This window comes from Pieris rapae, chromosome Z, assembly GCF_905147795.1.
Source record: "Pieris rapae chromosome Z, ilPieRapa1.1, whole genome shotgun sequence".
NCBI classification, from domain to species: Eukaryota; Metazoa; Arthropoda; class Insecta; order Lepidoptera; family Pieridae; genus Pieris; species Pieris rapae.
The window spans coordinates 1,749,086-1,770,843 of NC_059534.1; the positions used below are offsets into that span (position 1 = coordinate 1,749,086).

Consider the following 21,758-nt stretch of genomic DNA (forward strand, 5'->3'; position numbering starts at 1 on the left):
TGGGTCATCTCATGGGCCAGGATTAAATCAAACGAGTCATTGCATGACCGTTATTTATTGAAAAACACCCGTCTAAAACGCAACGGGGCCGAGAGACAACTGCCGCGCGACTCATCATTTGCACAGGTCGAAAGCTGTCCCCACGTTATTAATATTGATTAACTATTTTTAACGTTTTACCCCTTCTTTACATTGCTGACGAAGTGTCGAATCCGTTTATCGCATCTAAAAATAAAATATAGTTTTGGCATTTGGGATATGCGGATACACTTTATATAATTTATGTACGCTGTTGAGCCCGTCTAGGTTTCAGATGATAATTGTATCCATTGCAGTCCTTCCAGTTACATCTTCACTAACTACAATTGCTGTGTTTGTTATTAAATGTTCGATTTCTGTTGGAATTATGGGGACATCTGCATCAGTTTGCTTGTTTTACTGCAATATTCGCAGCTGTCAATTTGCCACTAAACATGGAAATGAAACGAGATTTATGATTAATGTTGGCGAAAAGTTTTATTTTGTTTAATTTTATAATTAATGTTAGTTGTTGATTGGCTGGAACTATCATAAATTCATCAAAGATAATCTCGGCACCCGATGATGTTTTTGAAGTTCGACGACGTTGTTCTGAAGGTTAGATTAGCCGTTAAATACAACCATCACCGTAAGCCCATAATATATTTATCAAAAATAACGCTATAGTTTCTTCTCGATCCCACACAACGCGATGTAGTATCCTCCAGCAATAACGTAAGTAGCATTTGTACGATCAACCTCAGTATTGAGTGATTAAAAGCAATCGTAAATTGCTGACTTTGTTGTTTTACGAATTTCAGCTGAATAAGGGGTAAGGGGCTAATTCATACCCAAAAAAATTTTGTAATAAGTACGTATATTCCCTTGAACTGAACTTTTAGCATAGAATAGCCAGATTATTTCCCAGGCCACGTGGGTAAGAAAAGATTCAGTTAGAAACTGACTATATTTTGAATAAATGCTATCCAAATAGTAAAATTTCTATGAAAGAGACACAAATTGGTATTTATACTTGCCTGATTGTATATACACGTGGTTTATATGTGCATATCATGTATAATGTGACTCTTAGCATCGCCATATCCCAGAAATGATAACTCTCAGGAGAAAAATTGTGGATATTTTTTAGTAAATTTTAAGATCTAAACTTTGGCTTGAAACGTTTTTTGATAAAACTTACCATTTTGGAGAAAAATTAGAAAAACCTGAAAATTGACCTTTGACCTCGAATAACTTTTGTAGCACACCTGGTATCGATGGAGATTTTTATAACCTAATTAGTTATGGTAAACCCCAGCTCTCCACCAAAATTCAGCTTTCCGGGAATTCTCGTGATTTCAAATGTCTATATTGACCTGACTAATAGATTTTAGTAATAAATCTGGAAATGGTTTTTAAAATCCTATCAAATAGCCAAAAATTTAAACAGAAGCTCAAATATAGACTTCACTTAAGAAGATCTATATTTTTTTCATACATTTTTATGTAACTTTTGTAATATGAAAAAATACATTACACAAATATACAATTAGAAGTTTTTTTTTCAAACATTTTTTTTACTTTTGTTATAGAAAAAAGAACATTTTTTTACAAATTCTGTATTTTTTCATACATTCTTTTGTTACGTTTTTACTTTATAATAATATTTTTATTTTTTAAAAAACAAAAAAATACCAGCAAGGTTACTACGTCAATCTCGTGCACTAACTTTACTATTTGACAGCAATCGAAACCAGAAAACTATATTCACTATAGGTCTGGAATTTGCGTTTCCTAAACAATCGTGAAGGTTACAAAGTTCACCCTGCTGGCTCTATTTAGCAAGATTTACAAATTTCACTCAAATCACTTCTTAACTGACTTAAAAAAGGAGGTTGTTATGCATTTTCAACACAGTCACAACAACCTCCTTCAGTATTTGTAAGTCAAGTGAGATGCGGCCTAGTAAAGAAAATTTAAAATCTCTGCTAATAATTTAGTCTATCATTAAGGATATAGAATGGACCGATTCTATTTGACATTTTATAACATTTCTTCTAATAAAAAATCTGTTCACCAAAACGAAGACATTTTTCTGTTTTAGTTCAAGTTATGGTGTTTGACTAGCATCATTTCATTCGTGCATTACACTGCACACTTTACATTAAGCTGTACACTTGCGTTATGCTGTACACTTGCGTTATGCTGTACACTTGCGTTATGCTGTACACTTGCGTTATGCTGTACACTTGCGTTATGCTGTACACTTGCGTTACGCTGTACACTTGCGTTACGCTGTACACTTGCGTTATGCTGTACACTTGCGTTATGCTGTACACTTGCGTTACGCTGTACACTCAAGTTACACTGTACTGTATCTTTAAATCTTTTAACAGTTAAAATTGATGAAATTCGGTCCATTCTATATAATAGGTGCAGAGACCGCTCCCGAAAATTGCCATCAAACAAATCTTAATCTGAACCGAAACCGGAACTCATAGAAAAAATTAGTTCAAGATTATTTTGCGAAATATGGGAACTAGCATCCCACTGCTGATCCAGTCTTTTCATTATATTCTTATAAGTTCGGCTAGACAAAAAGAAACTCCTTTGAACTCATCGAATGATTATTTTGTAATTTTTTTTTACGACCATAATGCAAGCCTTGATAAATGATGGACCAACAAAGCCTGCAAGAGACCATACGCCAAACGCAATGTCCTGACAACATAGCTTTCTGAAATGGATGCAAGGATCAGATCCAAATGGAATGTTCAAGGGGGTTCGTAATTAATGTGGCTTTTCGGAAGCAATCTCTGAAATAAATCACACCCCACAGTACCTATATAACTGGTGACGAGCGTTCTGAACTTGCGATGATTTCCCTTGATTTCCGGAAGGTCCACTGAACATCATACATATTATTAGATATATGGTACCATTTTCTGTTTCATTGATAAGTAAATAAAAATCGGCATTAAAAGTTGTCTGTTATACGCCAAGAGATGGCGGTACCAGTTCAATCACGCGTATCAAAACGACTTGATTGTAAATTAATTATTTCTCACTATCTACTTTAAAAGTGATAGACGCTGCCAATGGACACCTGCAGAGTACGGGGCTAAAAGTTGTGTTGCCGACCTATGCGATTTCTTGAAGAACTTGAAAAATTACTAACCTACCCACAGTGAGTAGATAATTGTAGTATTTCAATGGTAGATGGCGCTTATTATAATAAAAACGCGATACTACTTTTGATTAGTTATTTTATATAAGCCGCCATCCCTGGACACCTACAACGCCGAAACCTAGGTGTGATGCCGACCTTTAAGGGAAATCACTCTTGTCTAGAGTTAGTTGTATCGATTCTCAAGTAATACATCCGACAAAACAGTAATTAATAAACGTAGTTAAAACCGACCATTAGATGGCGCTTGATTGATTATAAAGGCACTTTTGCTTTTTGTTTAGTAATATCATTTAGGTATCGCGTTCCTCGACTAATTTTGTCACGAGTATAGTGAAACAATAGTCTATAATTTATTTTAAAATTAATTTTAACAGGAAAATGGTACCATATCACTTAAAATTAACATTTAACACAATTATTTATTGCGATGACAGCAAAACTACATGACAAAAATGAAATTTCTCTATCTTAATATTTTTTCCCAAAATTTCATTTTCACGAGCTTACATCTACAAGAGTAAAGAATTTGGAAAAAAATAGAGAAAGCTTACACGCCATTTTTTTTTTAATTTCCAAAAATACTTACACGAAGGTATCTTCTTGAAGACAGTCTTCGCCATGAAATCTAGAAATCGCTGCGCGTAGAAGCTGGGTCTATGCACTGAGACAGTGTCCTGGAATCATTTTTTCGTTAAGGGAAATGATAATGGAGGTTAAGAGAGATTGTGCGTTCAAAAACGCTTTTAAATCCGCATTTAAAACTCCTCGAACACAATCAGGCATAGGCTGATCACATTAAGAAAAAAATATCATGAATAGATAGTGAATTATCTCTATAATTAATTATGATTAATAACATAATGAATTAACAGCAAATGACAGTTAGTCACAATTAATAATGATAATCAAGAGTTAATGCTTATTATGTTAATAAAAAAAACGACAACTAGACATTAATATTAATAAATGGGTAAGTAATGATTGTAAATGACAGTTAATGATAATTAATACGGATAAATGATCAAACAACAAAAATCGACGAACCCCATCATGTATCATGCTCTTCCACGTGTGCTCAAGTTTCTTCCTGAGTCGGTAAGACTGGAGTATGTCAATGATACCAATAAACAGTAGAAGACGTTCCCCACGCGCGTTTCTTGCCGGAATCCCACCAGGACTGAAAAAATAATTATTAGTACCACGAAATAGTCCAACTTGGTTGTTCTTCAGCAGCTGAAGTGTGATTCATGACCTTTACGAGAGACTATTGTTTTCAGAAAATTTATCCGTCTTTCCAGGCAGTTTTGCGACCGGCTCTACCCCTTTGATGAATATACTGGAGTGTCAAGGATAGGCAAGAAAGAGATCAAACTTTCTATACCAGAATTTAGAACGCTGTTGAAACACGGTATGACATCCAAGGTAGAAAGAACGTTCTGATTGTAATGAACTACTAGGATATCTCATATTCCTCAACATTTCCACTCTTCATGATTGCTTCCAGGAATATGAGCTCATCCCTGTGCGAATGACAATGAACAGGAAACCATCGTTATACCAGCATTAAACCTAATCAGGCCAAAGCCCAGAGGCCCAGACCAGGTTGTAGTGCCATTGGTCAAGGCTCTCGCCAGCCGGTTGTGCCTTGAACCGAAATGGGTCATAAAAGTCTGATCACCTACTTGCCTATTACACTCTGATTTTTTATTCCGTAGAGTGCGGGCATTTCATAAGTGTTGCTAGTAAAAAAGTTATCCACCGAAAAAGACTTGACCCATTTGAGGGTAATAAAAAATGAAATGCTATGTATTTTCGTTTTACCTACAAAAAGGTAAACTAAATACTTTTACTTACTCAAGTGACTTAATACAAAAATAACAAGTATTTCAATATCACGAATAAGTATTACGATATATCGTATCGAACAAATTTTAATTACTTTATTTTATTCCTTAGCTGGCATTACTGCCTATTATTTATAGTAAACCTTTAAAAAAAAGGTAATCTTTACATGTGAGTTTTACTGTTTGTGATGAAAAGGGACGTAATTATACGCACGTAACGCACTCGCACGTAATTTTAATGTCGAGCACCGCACTTATAAAATATATAAAAAGGTTTGTTATCTCTGACATGTCAAAAAATGTTAGCTGTCAGAATTCTACGGAAATAAAAATCACAGTATGTGTAAGAGATTCGTTTCAGCCTGTCGACGTCCTCTGCTGGATATTGTCCTCTCCCCGTTAGAATACTAGAGACTGATCTATTAGTGAAACGGAGAAGATAGACTTTCTGGGAAGTCCTGGGAAAAGGTTCTCTTACAAATTAATATTGGATAAAAATATCTTACGGCACATCCTCTTCTTCATCAATTGGCTCGCTCTCCGCCTGAATGCTCTCCATGGCCGTGGAGTGTGCGACGAGCCTTTGACGATTTATAGACCTGAAGGTTTGAAGAGACCTCGATATCAGACTTTAATTCCACTTGGGAGTCTCCAAGACAAATGAATATTAGTACATACTAATATTTTTGACATCTATCCCGTGTATACGTCACAATTGAATTTGACAAGACAGAAAACACTTTTTCAACGGATAGAAACTATGTATTATTTATTATAAATTAAATTTACATAATTTAAAAATTTTCCGACGTTTCGCATACTTTATAGCGTGCGTGGTCACGGTGAGTGAAGACAAAAGGTGTTGAATGTCGAAAAGTGTCACAGCTGTAGAAAGAGTTTTCTACAGCTGTGACACTCTTTGACATTATATAATCTGTATTTATTAGAGTTGATATCGACTAAAAGATGAACTGTTTTTGCAGATCAGACTCACATACTCTATTCAATCCGTTAAATAAGTGTTTTCTTTAAACGATTAATGACAAGACTGCTCAAAGTTGAGATTCCACAGAGGCTAACTTCCAAAACTCAAAAAATATTTTTGAACACAAAAAGAAAGAAGAAAGCGCTAAGTAAGGCTTGTATCCGTCAGATTTTGAATTTTGTCAGATATGAATAACACTAAGTCTAATACGACTGACACGTCCATATTCTAATTCGTGCCTCAAGTCAATCTCATCTTTGACAGCTCTTGAAACTAGACTTAAGTTTAGTTGGCGTTTAAGAGTACGGGCCTTCGGAATAGCGATGTTAGTTTAGTACCATGCTGGAGTTGTTAAATGGGACCATTGCCCCAAATTTGAATGGTATGGGACCTCACTAGGGTTACGAAAAATTTAAATATCAAACGGATCTAGTATTAATAATAAAATTTGATATAGAGATTTTCTATATATATAGATATGTCCGATGGCCCATCACGGACTAAAGGACAACGTTCATGCTGTTTAAGAAAATTTCCTACTCCTAGAAGCTCAGTTGAACTATTTGACATATTTCGTCCCATGCCCCATCTTTCAAAATGGGACTTTCTCTACTTTCTCCTAAAAAAGACAATGCAAACAGTCACATGTGGTTTACATGAATTAACACATTAATACAGTGTTCATTTAAGTAAAAAAAAATAATTGTGTCCCATACCCCACACTGGAACATGGGGCCATTACTAGTCCTAGTTTTAGTAGAGACAGTAAAAACGAGAAAAACTTTTGTATAGACATTCAAACATACGAAAAAAGCTGAACTTAATTCCAAGGAATTAAACAAATACATAAAAACATATATGTTAATGTAAAAAACATTTCACTCATATGTCTCTCTCCAACAAAGCGTAAACGCAATATCAAAGAAAGAGACAGACTTCAAGTATTCAATCTCAACCAATAACGATTAGTTACAGAAACAAATATTTATAGGAACCCGGTTATTAACATGCCTCAAATTCCATGCACCGACATTAACGGGTTAATACGTTTATATCAACGAACAAATGAGCGTGACAAACAACCATCCTTATAAAAACCGTAACAGAGAGGGGTCGCTAATGCGTTGTCGGCCTATTAAGTGACACGCTCTTTGAAGGACAGTAAGTCCAATTAGTTCGGAAATATCTACCACCCAAGGTCACATATGCCAAAGGAGTGCGACTTTTTTTTAAAGAATTGGTACTCTCCATGAACCCATATTAAACATTGTCAAATAGAAAACTTTGATACTCTTGACACTTGGGTTTCTAAAATATTTCCTCTTATTAATGGGTAACGTACGTATATATACGGTGATGTCAAAATGTACGTCAAAATTTTACGTACAGAGGTTTTTAAAGAATAACATATAAAATGCTTTCTATGTATAAAACATAATTAAAAACCAATTAATGTTTGTCCTGCTACACGAAAAGCAAAGAACATATTTTACGTGTAGCATGATATGTCTGTCACGATCAATGTCCGTTAACATAAACGAAGATTAACGAGCATAAAATTATTAATGTTTATCGATATTTATATAAAGTAGCTTAACTAATAATTTTTAAAAAGAGTACTTTAAAATATCAATATCATTAATAATTATAAGCCAAGTAACAAGACGTCTTCAAACGCCTCGTCACCATATAGAAACCCAGGTTAGACGTCACAAGCAAACAAACAAAATTCGTACTGTGTCCTTTTCACTTGCGCCTTGAACTCGTCCTGACTTTGTTCAGATCTGAAATTTTTATTTTTTTATTTACACTTTTTGCACAAAAATTAAATATATAAACAAAAATATTTTATTATATCTATATCCGCTCTTGAAGGTACCACTTAGTCGACACTTAAGTATGCCTTCCATACGCCAAAAACTGATCAAATTTTCATCAATCAGACAATTAAGCCTACACAGGTGACTAAAAATCACCTCTCACACTGAATCTCCTACTTACCGAGTCCTATTTAGCCCCTTCCTGTCTCCATCCTCGTCATCGCTATGCGAGTCATTTCTCTTTCTCGCTTCGGTCTTCTCCCTTTGGGCCTCGTCCAAGTTGTGTATTCCCACGAGAAGAGAGTAATCCATGATCTACAATTCATCAAACTCAAATCAAATTTTTACAAAATCACTTTTCGATGGAAGTGCAAGCTTCAAGCAACAAGATGGCGTCGCACAAGTATGTGACGTAACGTTGGCCTTTTTTTTGGGTTGGGTTGGTTGATTTCAAAAACAGTCTCTGACGAAATTAAACTTCAAGACAATATTGGGATTAGACGGATATTATTTACCAGCATTTACATCAATGTCATCAACATTTCGACTATCCTGTGACTGTCTTACATATAATCTTTTTAATTATGAGATTTCTTTTTTTATTTTATATTATATATACACTATAACGCTTATAAAAGCCATATTTTATAAAGATTGCTATCAACAACAAAACACTCTTATAGCCTATCCTCCGACTGGCCGTGCACGGAACAGTCCTATCACGGTCACGGGCATGGATGGCACTGTCTCATTACAGTCAAGTTACAATACGATCATGACACGGCATGGTCACAATACGATCACGGTCACGGTACTGTCCTATTACGTTCACGGTCATGGTACTGTCCTATTACGATCACGGTCATGGTACTGTCCTATTACGTTCACGGTCATAGCACGGCACAGCCCTATCACGGTCACAGTACGGACCCAGCGCTGTAATAACACGACACGGTTGTAATATAAAAATTATACCTTAAAACTCTCCAACACCCGACAATCCCGTTGCATGGTCTTAATAAGTGCCGTGTACGTATCCGCCTCGAGGAAGATTCCCTCGGTGTGATGCTCCATGAAATCCAGGTCTTTGTAAGTCGGTGAGTTCTTCACGCGCTCGGATTTGCTCGCCTGGAATTGATAGCCTTATTTAGTAACAATTTCCTAAAACACACGTCATCGTAGGAGAAAGTGCTGCATAGACAGAGAAGTCTCAAAAATCTGATCTAAAATTTTAATCCAACGACAAAATCGGTTTTAGCATATTTCGATACATACACTGAGGACGCAATAATAGATATACACGCTTACTTTTTTCAAGGACTAGAGTATAGTCCTCCTCCAACTGGCTCCATCACTCTTACCTTGAGCATTGTCCCAATCTTCCCTACCGACTCTAAGCTCATCATCCCACCATGCAAGACTGTGACCCCTCTTTCCCCTAGTGATTTAAACCCTGATTCCGTTCTATAATATGCCATTGTTTATGCGAGAGGAGACTGGTGAATTATGTTGACATGATAAAAAACTCACCTTTCTCTTATAAGTGGATCCTTTCAAGTCATATTTCTGATGCAATTTAACAGCTGAAGGCAGAATGTTATTCATCGCCACCAATCTGACATTCTTACTATTACATTGGTAACAGTAGAGACCGAAGAACTTCGGCAGGAGAGTACGCGGATTCTGAAATATTACGATAATATTATTAAATTGCATTGGCATTAACAGCTGCACATGAGGCCTGGACATCCAAAAGACTTTGAGCGTAATGGAGAATCACTGTGAACGCCCTCTGCCTAATGGATTGGATTTAGATTCGATTAGATTAGGACAATATTTTTATAGAGTCCTGATATTAATATAAATTTACACATTTAGACTCACCTGATCCAAATTCAAATAATAACCCGGAAGTAGCTTCTGCAAGAACTCGCCCTCCTTATGCTGAACAGTTTTGATGATGAACTCGTCGTCGTTGGTGAGGTAGAAGATGCTTCCGGATGCACCTGGATTGCTCAGTTCACGGAGAGGTGCACTGCACATGGACATCTGCAATTGAATTATATAATTTTAGAGAATGATGGAATGCTTTTTCTTAACTAGCAGTCTTTAGGCATCATTTATAGCCTATGTTACACAGAAATAATGTGACGATCAAATGAAGCAGTAAAATCTATCAGTTTGAAGATCAAAACTGAAAAATGGTTCCTGAACCAGGGCTTTTTAATAAAAACTTTATCATTCAGCTGCCAATTCACATCTGTGAAGCATGAAGAAGCTGGCTCAGCTGTTTGCAGGCAGCAAACTTAGTTTTTCCTTTCTGGTTTTTTCAGTTTTGGTTCAATCTCTACCACCTTGTACTATCTTAAAGTAAACCACTACAGAAACTGTATAACTTTATTTCATATATTGGAAAGTTCAGGAGTAGGCCTTAAACCAAAGGGGGGATTAATAACTAACGTAGAATAAGACTAAGACCTATGACCTACGCCTAACATTTGATATGTTACTTTTTAAGGAATTAAAGTGGCCTTAATATTATTATTATTACTAGAATCCCTCTAATTTAGGTGACTTCCAGGAGTCTATCACAAATATTAGGGAATCCGATGTCATACACCGCTTTCAAGGTCACGCTCCAAGAAACTCACCAAAAAATCATCCGGTTGGATCCCGAAGAGATCACGAAAGTACCTAAACGCGATAGGGGCGTATGTCTTGAACTTAAACTCCGAGTAATGGTGAGCCGGCGTGTGGTTAGACCCTTCACTTGGAAAGTTCGTTGTCTCCACCGTCATGAAGTCTTGCATCAGGAGATCACGTTCCGGCTTCGACGCTAAACCTCCGATGGCGTGTTGGATTCCTGTTAAAAAATATTTTATATTTATAATCTTCTTAGAACTTCAGTAGAGTTTTTTATAGAACAGGGGGAAAAGGGCAGGAGGCTGATCTGATGTTAAGTGATACCGCCGCCCATGGACACTTTCAATGCTAGAGGGCTCGCGAGTGTGTTGCCGGCCTTTTAAGAATTGGTACGATCTTTTCTTGAAGGAACCTAAGTCGAATTGGCTCGGAAATACTTCAGTGGGCAGCTGGTTCCACAAAGTGGTAGTGCGCGGGAAAACTGCCTTGAAAATCGCACAGTTGTGGAACGGCGGACGTCGAGGTTGGTGGCCTTCCACACACTCTTGAGACATATGCTATATAATTTAATAAAACTTTCTCGTGATAGTCTGTTTACGCAGCCTCAACGAGAGATATGAGTTCTAGGGTAAGATACAGCTTAATAATGCCAACAATTCAGCAACATATCTCAGAACTAGATCAAACGTGGAAATTACCACGCGGAACTTCACCAATATCTTCAGTTTCGGTATATAATAATATAATGGTCATGATTGCCCGTGTGAAGCCTGGTAGGATCGCTAGTGTTCTATAAAAGTTTTAAAAGAGGTACAACTCGGCCGTTATGTCAACATGCTATTTATTTTCGTTGGAAGGTCGATTTGGAAATCAGTTGGAAACAAATGTTAATTCAGAGTCGGAACTTTGACAAAATGTATATTGTTTGTCAGAAAACGTATAAAATATTTTCATATAATAGAGAGCAAACGTGCACAAGAGTAACGTGATACCGCCTATGGACAATGTCAGAAGGCAAGGTCGATTAAGAATTAGTATGCTGGTTGAGGAACCATAAGTCGAATTGGTTTGGACAACTTGGGCTCCTTCAAAGGGAGTACTAATTTAAAAAAAGACAGGTAACCCTCTGACGTTATTAGTGTCCATCTATTACTAAATACCAGATGTGAGTTCTGAACCAGCTGCCCACTGTTGGGTTTCTGACCTAATTACCTAGAACCTTCAAAAAAGTGGAGAGTACCAATTCTTCACACCGGCAACGCACTCGCGAGTCTTCCGACATTCCCCATGAGCCATATCACTTAACATCAGATTCTCCTGTCCTTTGTTTTATAATCGGGACTATGCTTCATCAAAACCCGTACAGATAGACCCATTTCTTGTTGATATTAATATGGAGCTAATAAAATTTGGAGCTTTAAGAATGACTATTTCCAGAGTATTTCCTAAATTATATTAAGATTTTTGGTTAATACACGATATCTATGTACCCCTAGTAACGTCTTCCGAGAGATACGACGTCTAGTTGTTTAAAAAATGAGCATACTTCTACCTCAAAGGCCGGCAAACGCGCCCACTAAAATATGTGTCCATGAGCTTTTCTACTCTTTTTGGGCGTCCCGTAGGCCCCATCTCCCTATCCTATAATAGAACATTGCTTACCCAATTGTATGGATCCCATGATCTGCGAAGACTGAATCTTCTTATAGGTAATCTCGCCTCCTTCACCCACACGACGATGCCCAATCTTTCGGTCCGACTTGTGCACTTTGCCGATAGCCCCCGAAGGTCCCACCGCTGGCTGTAAATTCAAGAAACTATTAAAATCCAAGAATGCTAAAAGTATATAAGGGCAAGGGTATAATGGACTAAAAAGTTGACAGAGAGGAATGGAAAGAGAAACACGAAGACAGGGTATTTGCATAATGATATACTGATAGCCTGGTAGAATACTGACCAAAATGGCGACATTTGTAGAAAGAAGAAGAAGACGTGTTACACAAAACAAATCAAAATAATATTTCGCCTTAATATGAAGTTTCTAGTCATATTAAATTGATAAACGTACGTCATAAACGTATAAATATATGGAAATCATACCTGTTTACACCTGGTTACAAAAAGGTGCGGCCAGGTGCGCAATGGAAACCGTGATTTTTAAAATCTTTATGTAAATTGCCGTGATGCAGCCGGGATTTTATTTGAAAAACAAGTAATCGAATTTTTCCACAAAAGTAAAGGAAAAACACTCGCGGCCAAATTTTGATAGGCAACTTGGTACATATATATTCTCCTAATTATAAATATATATAAAAATTAATCCTGCAGCCGGATAAGTACCGAATAAAACTATGTGTTTTTCCTATTTTTCTTTCCATAAAAATGAATATAGAGAGATTATATGAGAATAAAAAATTTCTCAGTGTTAAAGGAATAAACGCCATAAAAACATACATTATAAACAGAACATACAACGCAGTTCTTCTACCATAAAAAGTGGTGAGACTCATCCAAGTTGTTGAATAATTTGTCCCTAAAGTACCTTTTTTATAGAACACGGGGCAAACGGGCACGAGGCTCACCTGATGTTAAGTACCTTCTGTCTAACATATTACGTAATTACAAATCATTTGTTTTAATACATTCATTTGGCCTTTCGAGCCTTTTGTCGATAACGGCCTGACCTGCCCCGAGTAAAGGATGGTCCCTTGCTGCTTACTTGCTCGACTTAATATACGAGTGTTTCGATATATAGCTAAGCGATGGATGCTTTGAGATGAGAGCAAGATTCGGTAGAATCGAATTTGTACATTTACAAATCACATTTCTTTGTATACCTATTATGTGTCCGAATAAGATTGGTAGTGTTTTTTTTGGTCCTGGCTTTAGAACTCATACGTCGAGGTACCACTGTACATACATTAACTTTTGTATTTGTAATCTTTTAAGTAACAGTGAAAGCCAGTAAATTTTTGCAAATTAATTCACTAATTCTATCTTATATATTCTCTGCCATGGTCCACCTTAGTCTTTTTAAATTTATGCGCGCTATAATATACAATTTAATTATAAAAAAACGAAATATTAAAAAAAATGTCAATCATGGCTCCACCTTAAAAACGCTCCAAATGTTTGTTGTTATTCACAACTTGTATGGAGTATCCAAAGTAATAATAAAAATGCGCTTTGGATTTGTCCCCTTAAATAACGAACAATATTACATTCATGATGTAAATGAGATTGTCTCAGATCCCAGTGGGTTCTAGTGAATTACATTACCTTAGGTCAGGTTTATTTTGAATTCGAAGAGGCGTTTGCCATCAGGTAAGGTTAGGTGAAAGTCAAAACATTTGTACCTTCATTCATTTGACAAATAATGTTATAATAAATGTCTATGAGGTTAAAGAGCATGAGCCACCACACCTATGTATGGTTCACCATTGCCGGGTGATGCAAATATGTTAGAAAAAAAATGAAACTGTTTTAAGGACAAGGATTCGACAAATTTCCCACATTTAATCGGTCACTTAACAAACTTAAATTAAAGGTTCGAAACGAAATCACAAGGAAATTTTTATTGAAACAAAGTATGAAATTTTTAAAAAAATCAAATTTAAATAAACATTTTTCTATATTTATTTTAATTAATCCTTGCTGCACAGAGGATTTTAAATCAGGTTCTAATTTAGTTAGCTTGAGTCTAAAGTCTCGATGTGCTATATCCAGCCCTTCGAATCGGCCTTTGGGGCGTGGGCCACGCGTTGAGAAATACTGTCTTAGACAAATTAAATAAGAAAAATTGTAAATACTTTTGAGCCCATTTTATCTGTCTCTTTAATGGGCATCATGTCTGAGCGTCTTGATGAGCAACGTTGCATCTAGAGCGAGTCCAAGTTCTCGTCGCCTCTGCCCATTGTATGGCCGAAATAACTAAATCGCTGTAGGCATATGGTAGATAGGCGAGTAGAGTATTGGTGCGCCCATTTTAGAAGTCCAGGTTTCAGCAGCCCGGGTATCGGACTCTACATCTCTCTCTCTTTCTATCTCTAACAAACAGGAAACTCTGTATTTCCCTGAGTATTTTACACATAGATCACGGCTGTTCCAATCCTACTTCAAGAGTGGCCACAAGGTCCGAGTCAAGAGTGATTAGAGATGGGTATTAAAAGAGAAAAAAATATGCACATATAACGAAGAGATATCTCAAGGGGGGAAGGGGATCAAGATCATATCATTAAGTCTAGACGCAAAGTCTAGACTCAACTTGGCAGGCAATCATATTCTTTGAGCTTAGGCCGGTACTAGTACTGAATTTTATTGAACATTTAATAATTAGATATAAAATCGCGGTCTTTGTAGATATATTTGCTTTATATAAAACTGTAGCACATTGAGAGCTTCCGCAGATAAAGTTATTATTGGTAGGTATTCTAGATTGATCGTTTTATTTTTAATTATTCATCAACAGATGACACATACAAAATATGTGTAAAACGCAATAGCAACACAATGCTACAGAAATATAAAAGTAGATTTAAGGTTACCTGCAAGCTCCAACAATCGGTTGCGCGCAGCAAGTAGAGACCACGTCTTCCGACAAGCTTCAGCCCACATACCACCCGTATTAACAGGCCGCGAACAAATACACCACCCGAAGGGGGCATATGCCCGAACGGGCCTAAACACCACCCTCGCTCCCTCGCGAGGGTTAAATTAGAAGCTACCTTACCTATAGGCTCCAAACTCTACCGGACGACTGACCTAATCAAGGCAGAGCCGACCAAACACCATGGTTGACCTGGGTGGGGATCCTCGGGAATGCCACCCTGGAGCAGTAGCAACTCTACGCCTCCTACGCGACCACGGCTTTGTCTAGTGTCAACATCCGGCAAGCCGAATTCCTAGCAGCCCACCTCGAGGAGCAGTTCTCAATATTTTTCTGGCCCACACAGGTACGGAGAGTGATCACCTGGAACCGATGAAATCACCCACCGAGCACTCCGCCACCTACCCGCCGACGACTACGCACCGTGCAGAATACACCACATCGGCGCGCAGTAAACGCGCTGCGCTACGTGAGAAACGCCACTATAGCATGACCTACGCCTGGAGAGCATCGACGACATCGTAGCACGGTCAGCCAGGAGCATGTTCGAGCAGGCGGACGCATCCCGCTTCCTGCACCTGCTTTCCGCACCGTGGCACTCCAGGCCTCCCGACACGCGACTTCCGTACCCGCGTGAACTGCTACGCGCGGGTTCAACCACCACCGGACAAGACATCGGGGTAAGGACAGACTAACGCAGCTTTATCCGCAGGTACTGCGAGCCGCGAATCTGCCTGAGGGCCCTCACGACGGATGAACTTAACAGACGCTTCTAGTTTCCACCACACCAAGAGCTATATGCCAGCCCTAGTGCAGTCCTTGATTAGCCACCACACTACCAGCTGAGTCTTTGCCCGAACAAACCAATGTCTGCCCACTAGAAGAGCGGGTAAACACGAGTATGAATAGCTAGAGTCCGAGAGACACTGGCCATATCAGTCCGAGCCGGGCTGTCAAAAGTCAAATCTCAAGGTCCTTCAGGATAATATTTAATATGAGTGCATCTGAGTCACCAAACTTTAGAAATTATGGAATACAGCTACCGGATACACTGAATAAGATTGAAATTCATTTAGCACTTTCAAGGGTTTCACTCACACATGTGAAAAAGAACGCGTCTCTGTGTGAGTATAACGTGTTGTGGATATGTGTGTGAAATAGCTGCCGTAAGTTGTGTTATATAAGGTTGCAATTCATTTAGCACTTGCAAGGGTTGCATGATGGACTTAATATTTACATATCTCAAACGAAACGCATATACGCCTGACTTCTATCTCATACATAACCTTACTTTCTTGAATTTTATAGCCACATATATATGTTTATTGGGGATAAGATTACCAGGGATTGACCAGGGATTCTATGAAATTATTTAATCTGTCCAGTTTTGGAAGGTGTCAATGCAACAAATCTTATAATATAAATAAAATTATTGCCACTTTATACTATTATCATTTCTTACTAGTGAAGCTTGCGGTCTGGACTATTTATTCAGTGGTCTTTTTCAATTAATGATCTAGCATCAAATTCCAAGACTGCTGTTGAGAACCATCACGATATTCTGAGGTTATCTCTCAAAAGGAAGTAATTCCCAATTTTATAACATTTCCTCACTCATATTGCATACATATTGTATATACATTTTACCTGATAATGTCAGTTTATATTAGAGAATGCATTTTTAATATTAATTCACCCAGCGTAAAAATCTTTCCTCTAGGACTCAAATTCCCTTATAAAAATTGACAGGAATCAAATATATATAACGCACACTCACTAAGACACAGCTGTAAACAGGATATACGATAATACAAAAAAAACACGACAAAAAATACAGTAATGTTCAATATACAATTCTAAGTAAAAAATATACAAAAAGATTTAAAATTTATGTTAAGTAACTTTAGTAGTGTTAGTTAACTTTTTTTTCTTTATTTTTTTTTAATGTAGTCAAATTAATGTAGTCAAAATAGAAAATTATGTTTAGCATACACAAAATTATAATATGACACTGAACAAATCTGATTTTTTTTATTTTCTTTTCTTTTTTAACTGACTTATAAGGAAATTCTCAACTGTAGGATGTTATTAATACTTCAATGATGTAAAGCTTTAGGGCTAGGATTTCTGTATCATTTTTGTCATTAATTGACTAGATCTCATATAGGCGAGTAGGTCTATCAGCCTTGATTCAGAAGCTTATGAGATATGAATATCGACACATTTGTAAAAGAGACATTCAATATTCAATCATTTTAGAATAATAAAGGTTAATAATAGAGTTTGAATCATGTGGCAAATAGACCAGAAATAATAATTATATTAATTTTCATACACAAAGTTTCTATTTCTGCATACTCTACAATAAAAAAGTAATTATAAAAATCAACCCCTAAAAGGGTAGCTTATTCTTACTAAACATATGGATCTCTAAGAACAAAAACCTTGATATCTATTTAGGATTAAGTATTGCATACAGATGCTAAGAGCTGATTGAGGTTAGACAGTCAAGGGCAGTTTGGTAATGTATGGGAAAATTACATTTCTATGCGAGTTAAAAGATGTATAGTTTGTATCTATATCTACTTCTTTTATGTATATACAAACTAGAGCCGTCACTGAGAGTTATCTACAGAACAGCTCTCTTAACTTTATATTTATTTATTAAACATTTGTTGCAACTATAGAGAAATACAGTACAATTAAAATAAATAAAATGGAGGGCAACTGGAGGACTTTTTGATTTCAAGTGGTCTCTCCTTTTTTTTCTTATTCTTAGCAACCAATGTGAGAAAAAAATTAAACATTACATAAGCCAAATAGTTTGTTCCAGAAAAATAATGGAACAAAGCAATCAAAAACATTTTTTTGTTTACATGGAAAAAATAAAGTGCACAATCATCACAATAATTATAGATCAGCTAATATGAAAATTAGGTATTCAATTTGGATAGGATAGAAATTCAAATAAAATTAGAGAAGTTACTTATTTAACTATACTTTATATATACCATTGGTGCTACACGGGTTTTAGATGTGGGCCTCAGATTTCTGTATTTGTACGGTGATCATTTCTAGTAGGCAAGCAGGTAATCAACCTGCTGTTCATAGAATAAAGAATATATCACACACCATTACTTTTTTGGTCTAAAACATGTTGGTTTCTTCATTATGTTTTCCTTCATTAGCAGTATTAAATGTGTATATAGGCAATAATCCAAACCAGTGACCAAACCTACAACCCAGGTACTCACATTTAATCCATTAGGGCAACACCATTTTTAACTATACTTTTTTTAGGAAATTATCTCTTCCTGAGAAAACATGTTTAAATCATGAAAAGAGCTATACTGAATATTACTATATAAGCAAACAGAATGTATGTCTTTGCAACTTTGCAATTCTGATTTCTGTTTAATGTACTAGAAAAGTAAAAACAATTGTTAAATAATTGCTTTGTATTGCAACTTTTTGCGAAACCTGAAACTGAAACTATTCTTTTCTTTACAATTATTTAATTTAAAATATTATTTTACCTTTTTTTACAAAGCCACGTTTCAAATGGTTTGCTTTGCATTTATCACATTCAGTTTAATTTGATAGTATTATTACTATCAATTAACTAATAATAAATCAAATAAAAAAAATTATATTATTAATTTAGTAGTGTTGGCCTAGTGGCTTCAGCGTGCGACTCTCATACCTGAGGTCGTAGGATCGATCCCGGGCTGTGCACCAATGGACTTCCTTTCAATGTGCGCATTTAACATTTGCTTGAACGGTGAAGGAAAACATCGTGAGGAAACCGATGTCCTAGATCCAAAAAGTCGACGACGTGTGTCAGGCACTGGAGGCTGATCACCTACTTGCCTATTAGATTTAAAAATGATCATGAAACAGATTCAGAAATCTGAGGCCAGGACCTAAAGAGGTTGTAGCGCCACTGACTTTTTTTTTACTAATTAATTTAGACTTATTTTGAGTACAAATAATTTAAAGTTTAATAACATTATTTCTTGGTTAAGTAAGTAGTGACCAATAAGTTGGAATTTATTTTTAAAAATCTAAATTATTTCAAATTTTAATAAGAATAAATGGGGTAACTCCACGGCGGGGACCGCCCCGCGCCCACCATGGCCGGTCCCCGCGGGAGAGCAAGACCATCACCTGCACGTACAATGAATGATCACTTCTTTCAAATGAGAGACTTAATGAATTTCAAGAAGCTATATAAAAAATAAAGCATGATATCATCGGGCTCTCTGAGATTCGAAGAATAGGATACAATACATATATGTAAAGATCAAGAACACATTTTTTCTCACTAAAGTTTTTCATAAGATTTTCTTCGGTTTTCTGATAAGAAAAAAAACCTAGCCTTTCAGAGCGAGACTTTCTAAAATATATGAATATGGCTTTCCCCCAAAAAGGCTAAGACCCAGATAGACTACATACAGTCAAATAGAAAACATAAACTTACTAATAGAAGCACTTTTAACATTGGAAAAAATAAAATTGCATAGTGCTGAATATAGTGCAAATAAAACTTTTGTATCCAGAACAAGTCATGAAAAGCTATTTCTCAAAACATTAAATTCTAATTTACAATATATTTACAATTACATTGGAAAATCAATTACTTAATAAAGGTACTTAGCATTAAGAAAAGCCTTTAGGTACTGAATACTCTTACAAACTGGCTATCAAGCCTGAAAGGAAACGAAAATGACAAAAAAGAGTTTTCTAGAAACAAGATTGCTACAAAGTTACCAAGGAACAAAATACATGAGGACATTATGCAAATTTTTTCAGTTTTCTAACTTCACCAGAAATAGTTAAAAAATTAGATAAATAAAGAAAAGACTTGTGGATGGAATATCCCAATGAAGCCATAATCCAAGGTAAATTGTTATTAACACCATTTAAATAACAACACTCTTTAATAAAATACCTGAGGCAAAAGCTATACAAAATGCATTGGGAAAGTCAGATATAATCCTTTTATATAAAAACTGTGATCCTACAGACATTGGTAACTCTATAGTTAGTTATAGAGATTTGGTTGGTTGGAAATTATTTGCTTCCCACGCATATAGAATATTTTCAACAATTGATCAGATATATGTTGTGGATTGAATATCGAATATCTGTCATTTATAGATTATGTAAAAACTTTCAATTCCATCTCACACAGCAGTTTGTGGAATAACCTCCAGGAATGTAAGCTTGCATTGTGGTTGATTGAACTAGTTCCAGATATATACTCACAAAGTTTGAGCTGAATCAAACTAGAAAAAAGCGGACCCAAAATAGCCATTAAAACAGGGCTTCGACAAGGTGACCTACTTTCTCTTGCCATATTTATAACAGTATTTCAAAGCATAATGGAAAAGCTTAATTGGACACATAAAAGTATAATTTTTGACTGTAATTACTTAAACAACTTTAGATTTGCTGATTTATTCTCAGAAGCAGCATTACAAATAAAGGAAATGGTAAACAAATTCTGTTCTGTTAGCCAAGCAATAAGATTGTAATTAAACAAAAATAATGACAAATCACTTACAATATCCTGTCCAAATAAATATGTGCAACAATACTTGGCTCATATCTTTTAAAAATTCATGGCATCATGGCAAAGTTGATAGGAGAACTAGGATGTCATGGAACAAATTCTGGGTACACAAAGAAGTACTATAGGTAGAGATACCAATATACTTAAAAAAGTCTGAGACACGTTTATATTGCCATATCTTACTTACCAATTAGCCAATTATGGATATATTACTCAAACACAAATAGAAAAATAAGAACTTGTCAACAAGGAATGGAATGCAGTATATTCATTTTAAACTGAAGGTCATCATCAGAAGTACACAAATACAAAAAAAAGCAAAGGTTATAAATGCACTATACCATTGCTATAAACTTAAGTGGAAATGGGCGGGCCCTACTGTTTGAATCTTTTATATGTGTGTATATTTCGTAATTTTTTCAAGAATGCTTAGTAAGGAGCTTAAGGCTTAGTTATTATTATGAAATGGAGTACAAATTCAAAGAAAATTTAACGTTAAGTTGGTTGTCAGTTTGCTATAACTGTTTTATCTCACAAGTTAGACATAAATCATTTTTAGTTATAAGTGTTGTGTATTATATTCAAGTAAGGATATATTCATACAATATGTCAATAAGGAATGGAATGCAGTGTATTCAATTTTAAACTGAAGGACATGATCAGAAGTACACAAATACAAAAAGCAAAGGTTATAGATGCACTATCCCATTGCTATCAACTTAAGTGGAAATGGGCGGGCCCTACTGCTTGAATCTTTTATATGTGTGCGTATATTTCGTAAATTTTTCAAGAATGGTTAGTAAGGAGCTTAAGGCTTAGTTATTATTATTAAATGGGGTACAAATTCAAAGAAAATTTAAGGTTAAGTTGGTTATCAGTTTGCTATAAATGTTTTATCCCACAAGGTAGACATAAATCATTTTTAAAGTGTTGTGTATTATATTCAAGTAATTATAGGATATATTCATACTATATGTTGATAACAGTGAGTTCTCAGTTGAATCCGCCCTAATTGCCTCATTTTCAATACATGTTGATAAGCAAGTTGTCATGTATTATCTTGCTACTCATTTAGTC

General features: G+C 35.9%; 1 protein-coding gene across 5 annotated transcripts in view; it reads right to left on the reverse strand.

Moving 5' to 3' along the window:
• The window catches only part of LOC110992642 (phosphatidylinositol 4-phosphate 5-kinase type-1 gamma), a 32,850-nt gene that overhangs the window by 10,499 nt on the left and 593 nt on the right, over nucleotides 1-21,758 (reverse strand). For 2 of the 5 annotated variants that reach the window (XM_022258532.2, XM_022258531.2), the window contains exons 3-13: nucleotides 12,163-12,301; nucleotides 10,509-10,720; nucleotides 9,742-9,906; nucleotides 9,388-9,540; nucleotides 8,833-8,985; nucleotides 8,039-8,172; nucleotides 7,774-7,821; nucleotides 5,559-5,651; nucleotides 4,253-4,385; nucleotides 3,795-3,882; nucleotides 2,861-2,923 (exon numbers count right to left, since the gene is read on the reverse strand). In XM_022258532.2, coding sequence (XP_022114224.1) covers nucleotides 2,861-2,923; nucleotides 3,795-3,882; nucleotides 4,253-4,385; nucleotides 5,559-5,651; nucleotides 7,774-7,821; nucleotides 8,039-8,172; nucleotides 8,833-8,985; nucleotides 9,388-9,540; nucleotides 9,742-9,906; nucleotides 10,509-10,720; nucleotides 12,163-12,301 — 1,381 coding nt within the window. The remainder of the gene's footprint in view (nucleotides 1-2,860; nucleotides 2,924-3,794; nucleotides 3,883-4,252; nucleotides 4,386-5,558; nucleotides 5,652-7,773; nucleotides 7,822-8,038; nucleotides 8,173-8,832; nucleotides 8,986-9,387; nucleotides 9,541-9,741; nucleotides 9,907-10,508; nucleotides 10,721-12,162; nucleotides 12,302-21,758) is intronic. The other 3 variants (XM_022258534.2, XM_022258533.2, XM_022258535.2) reach the window with 2 other exon arrangements.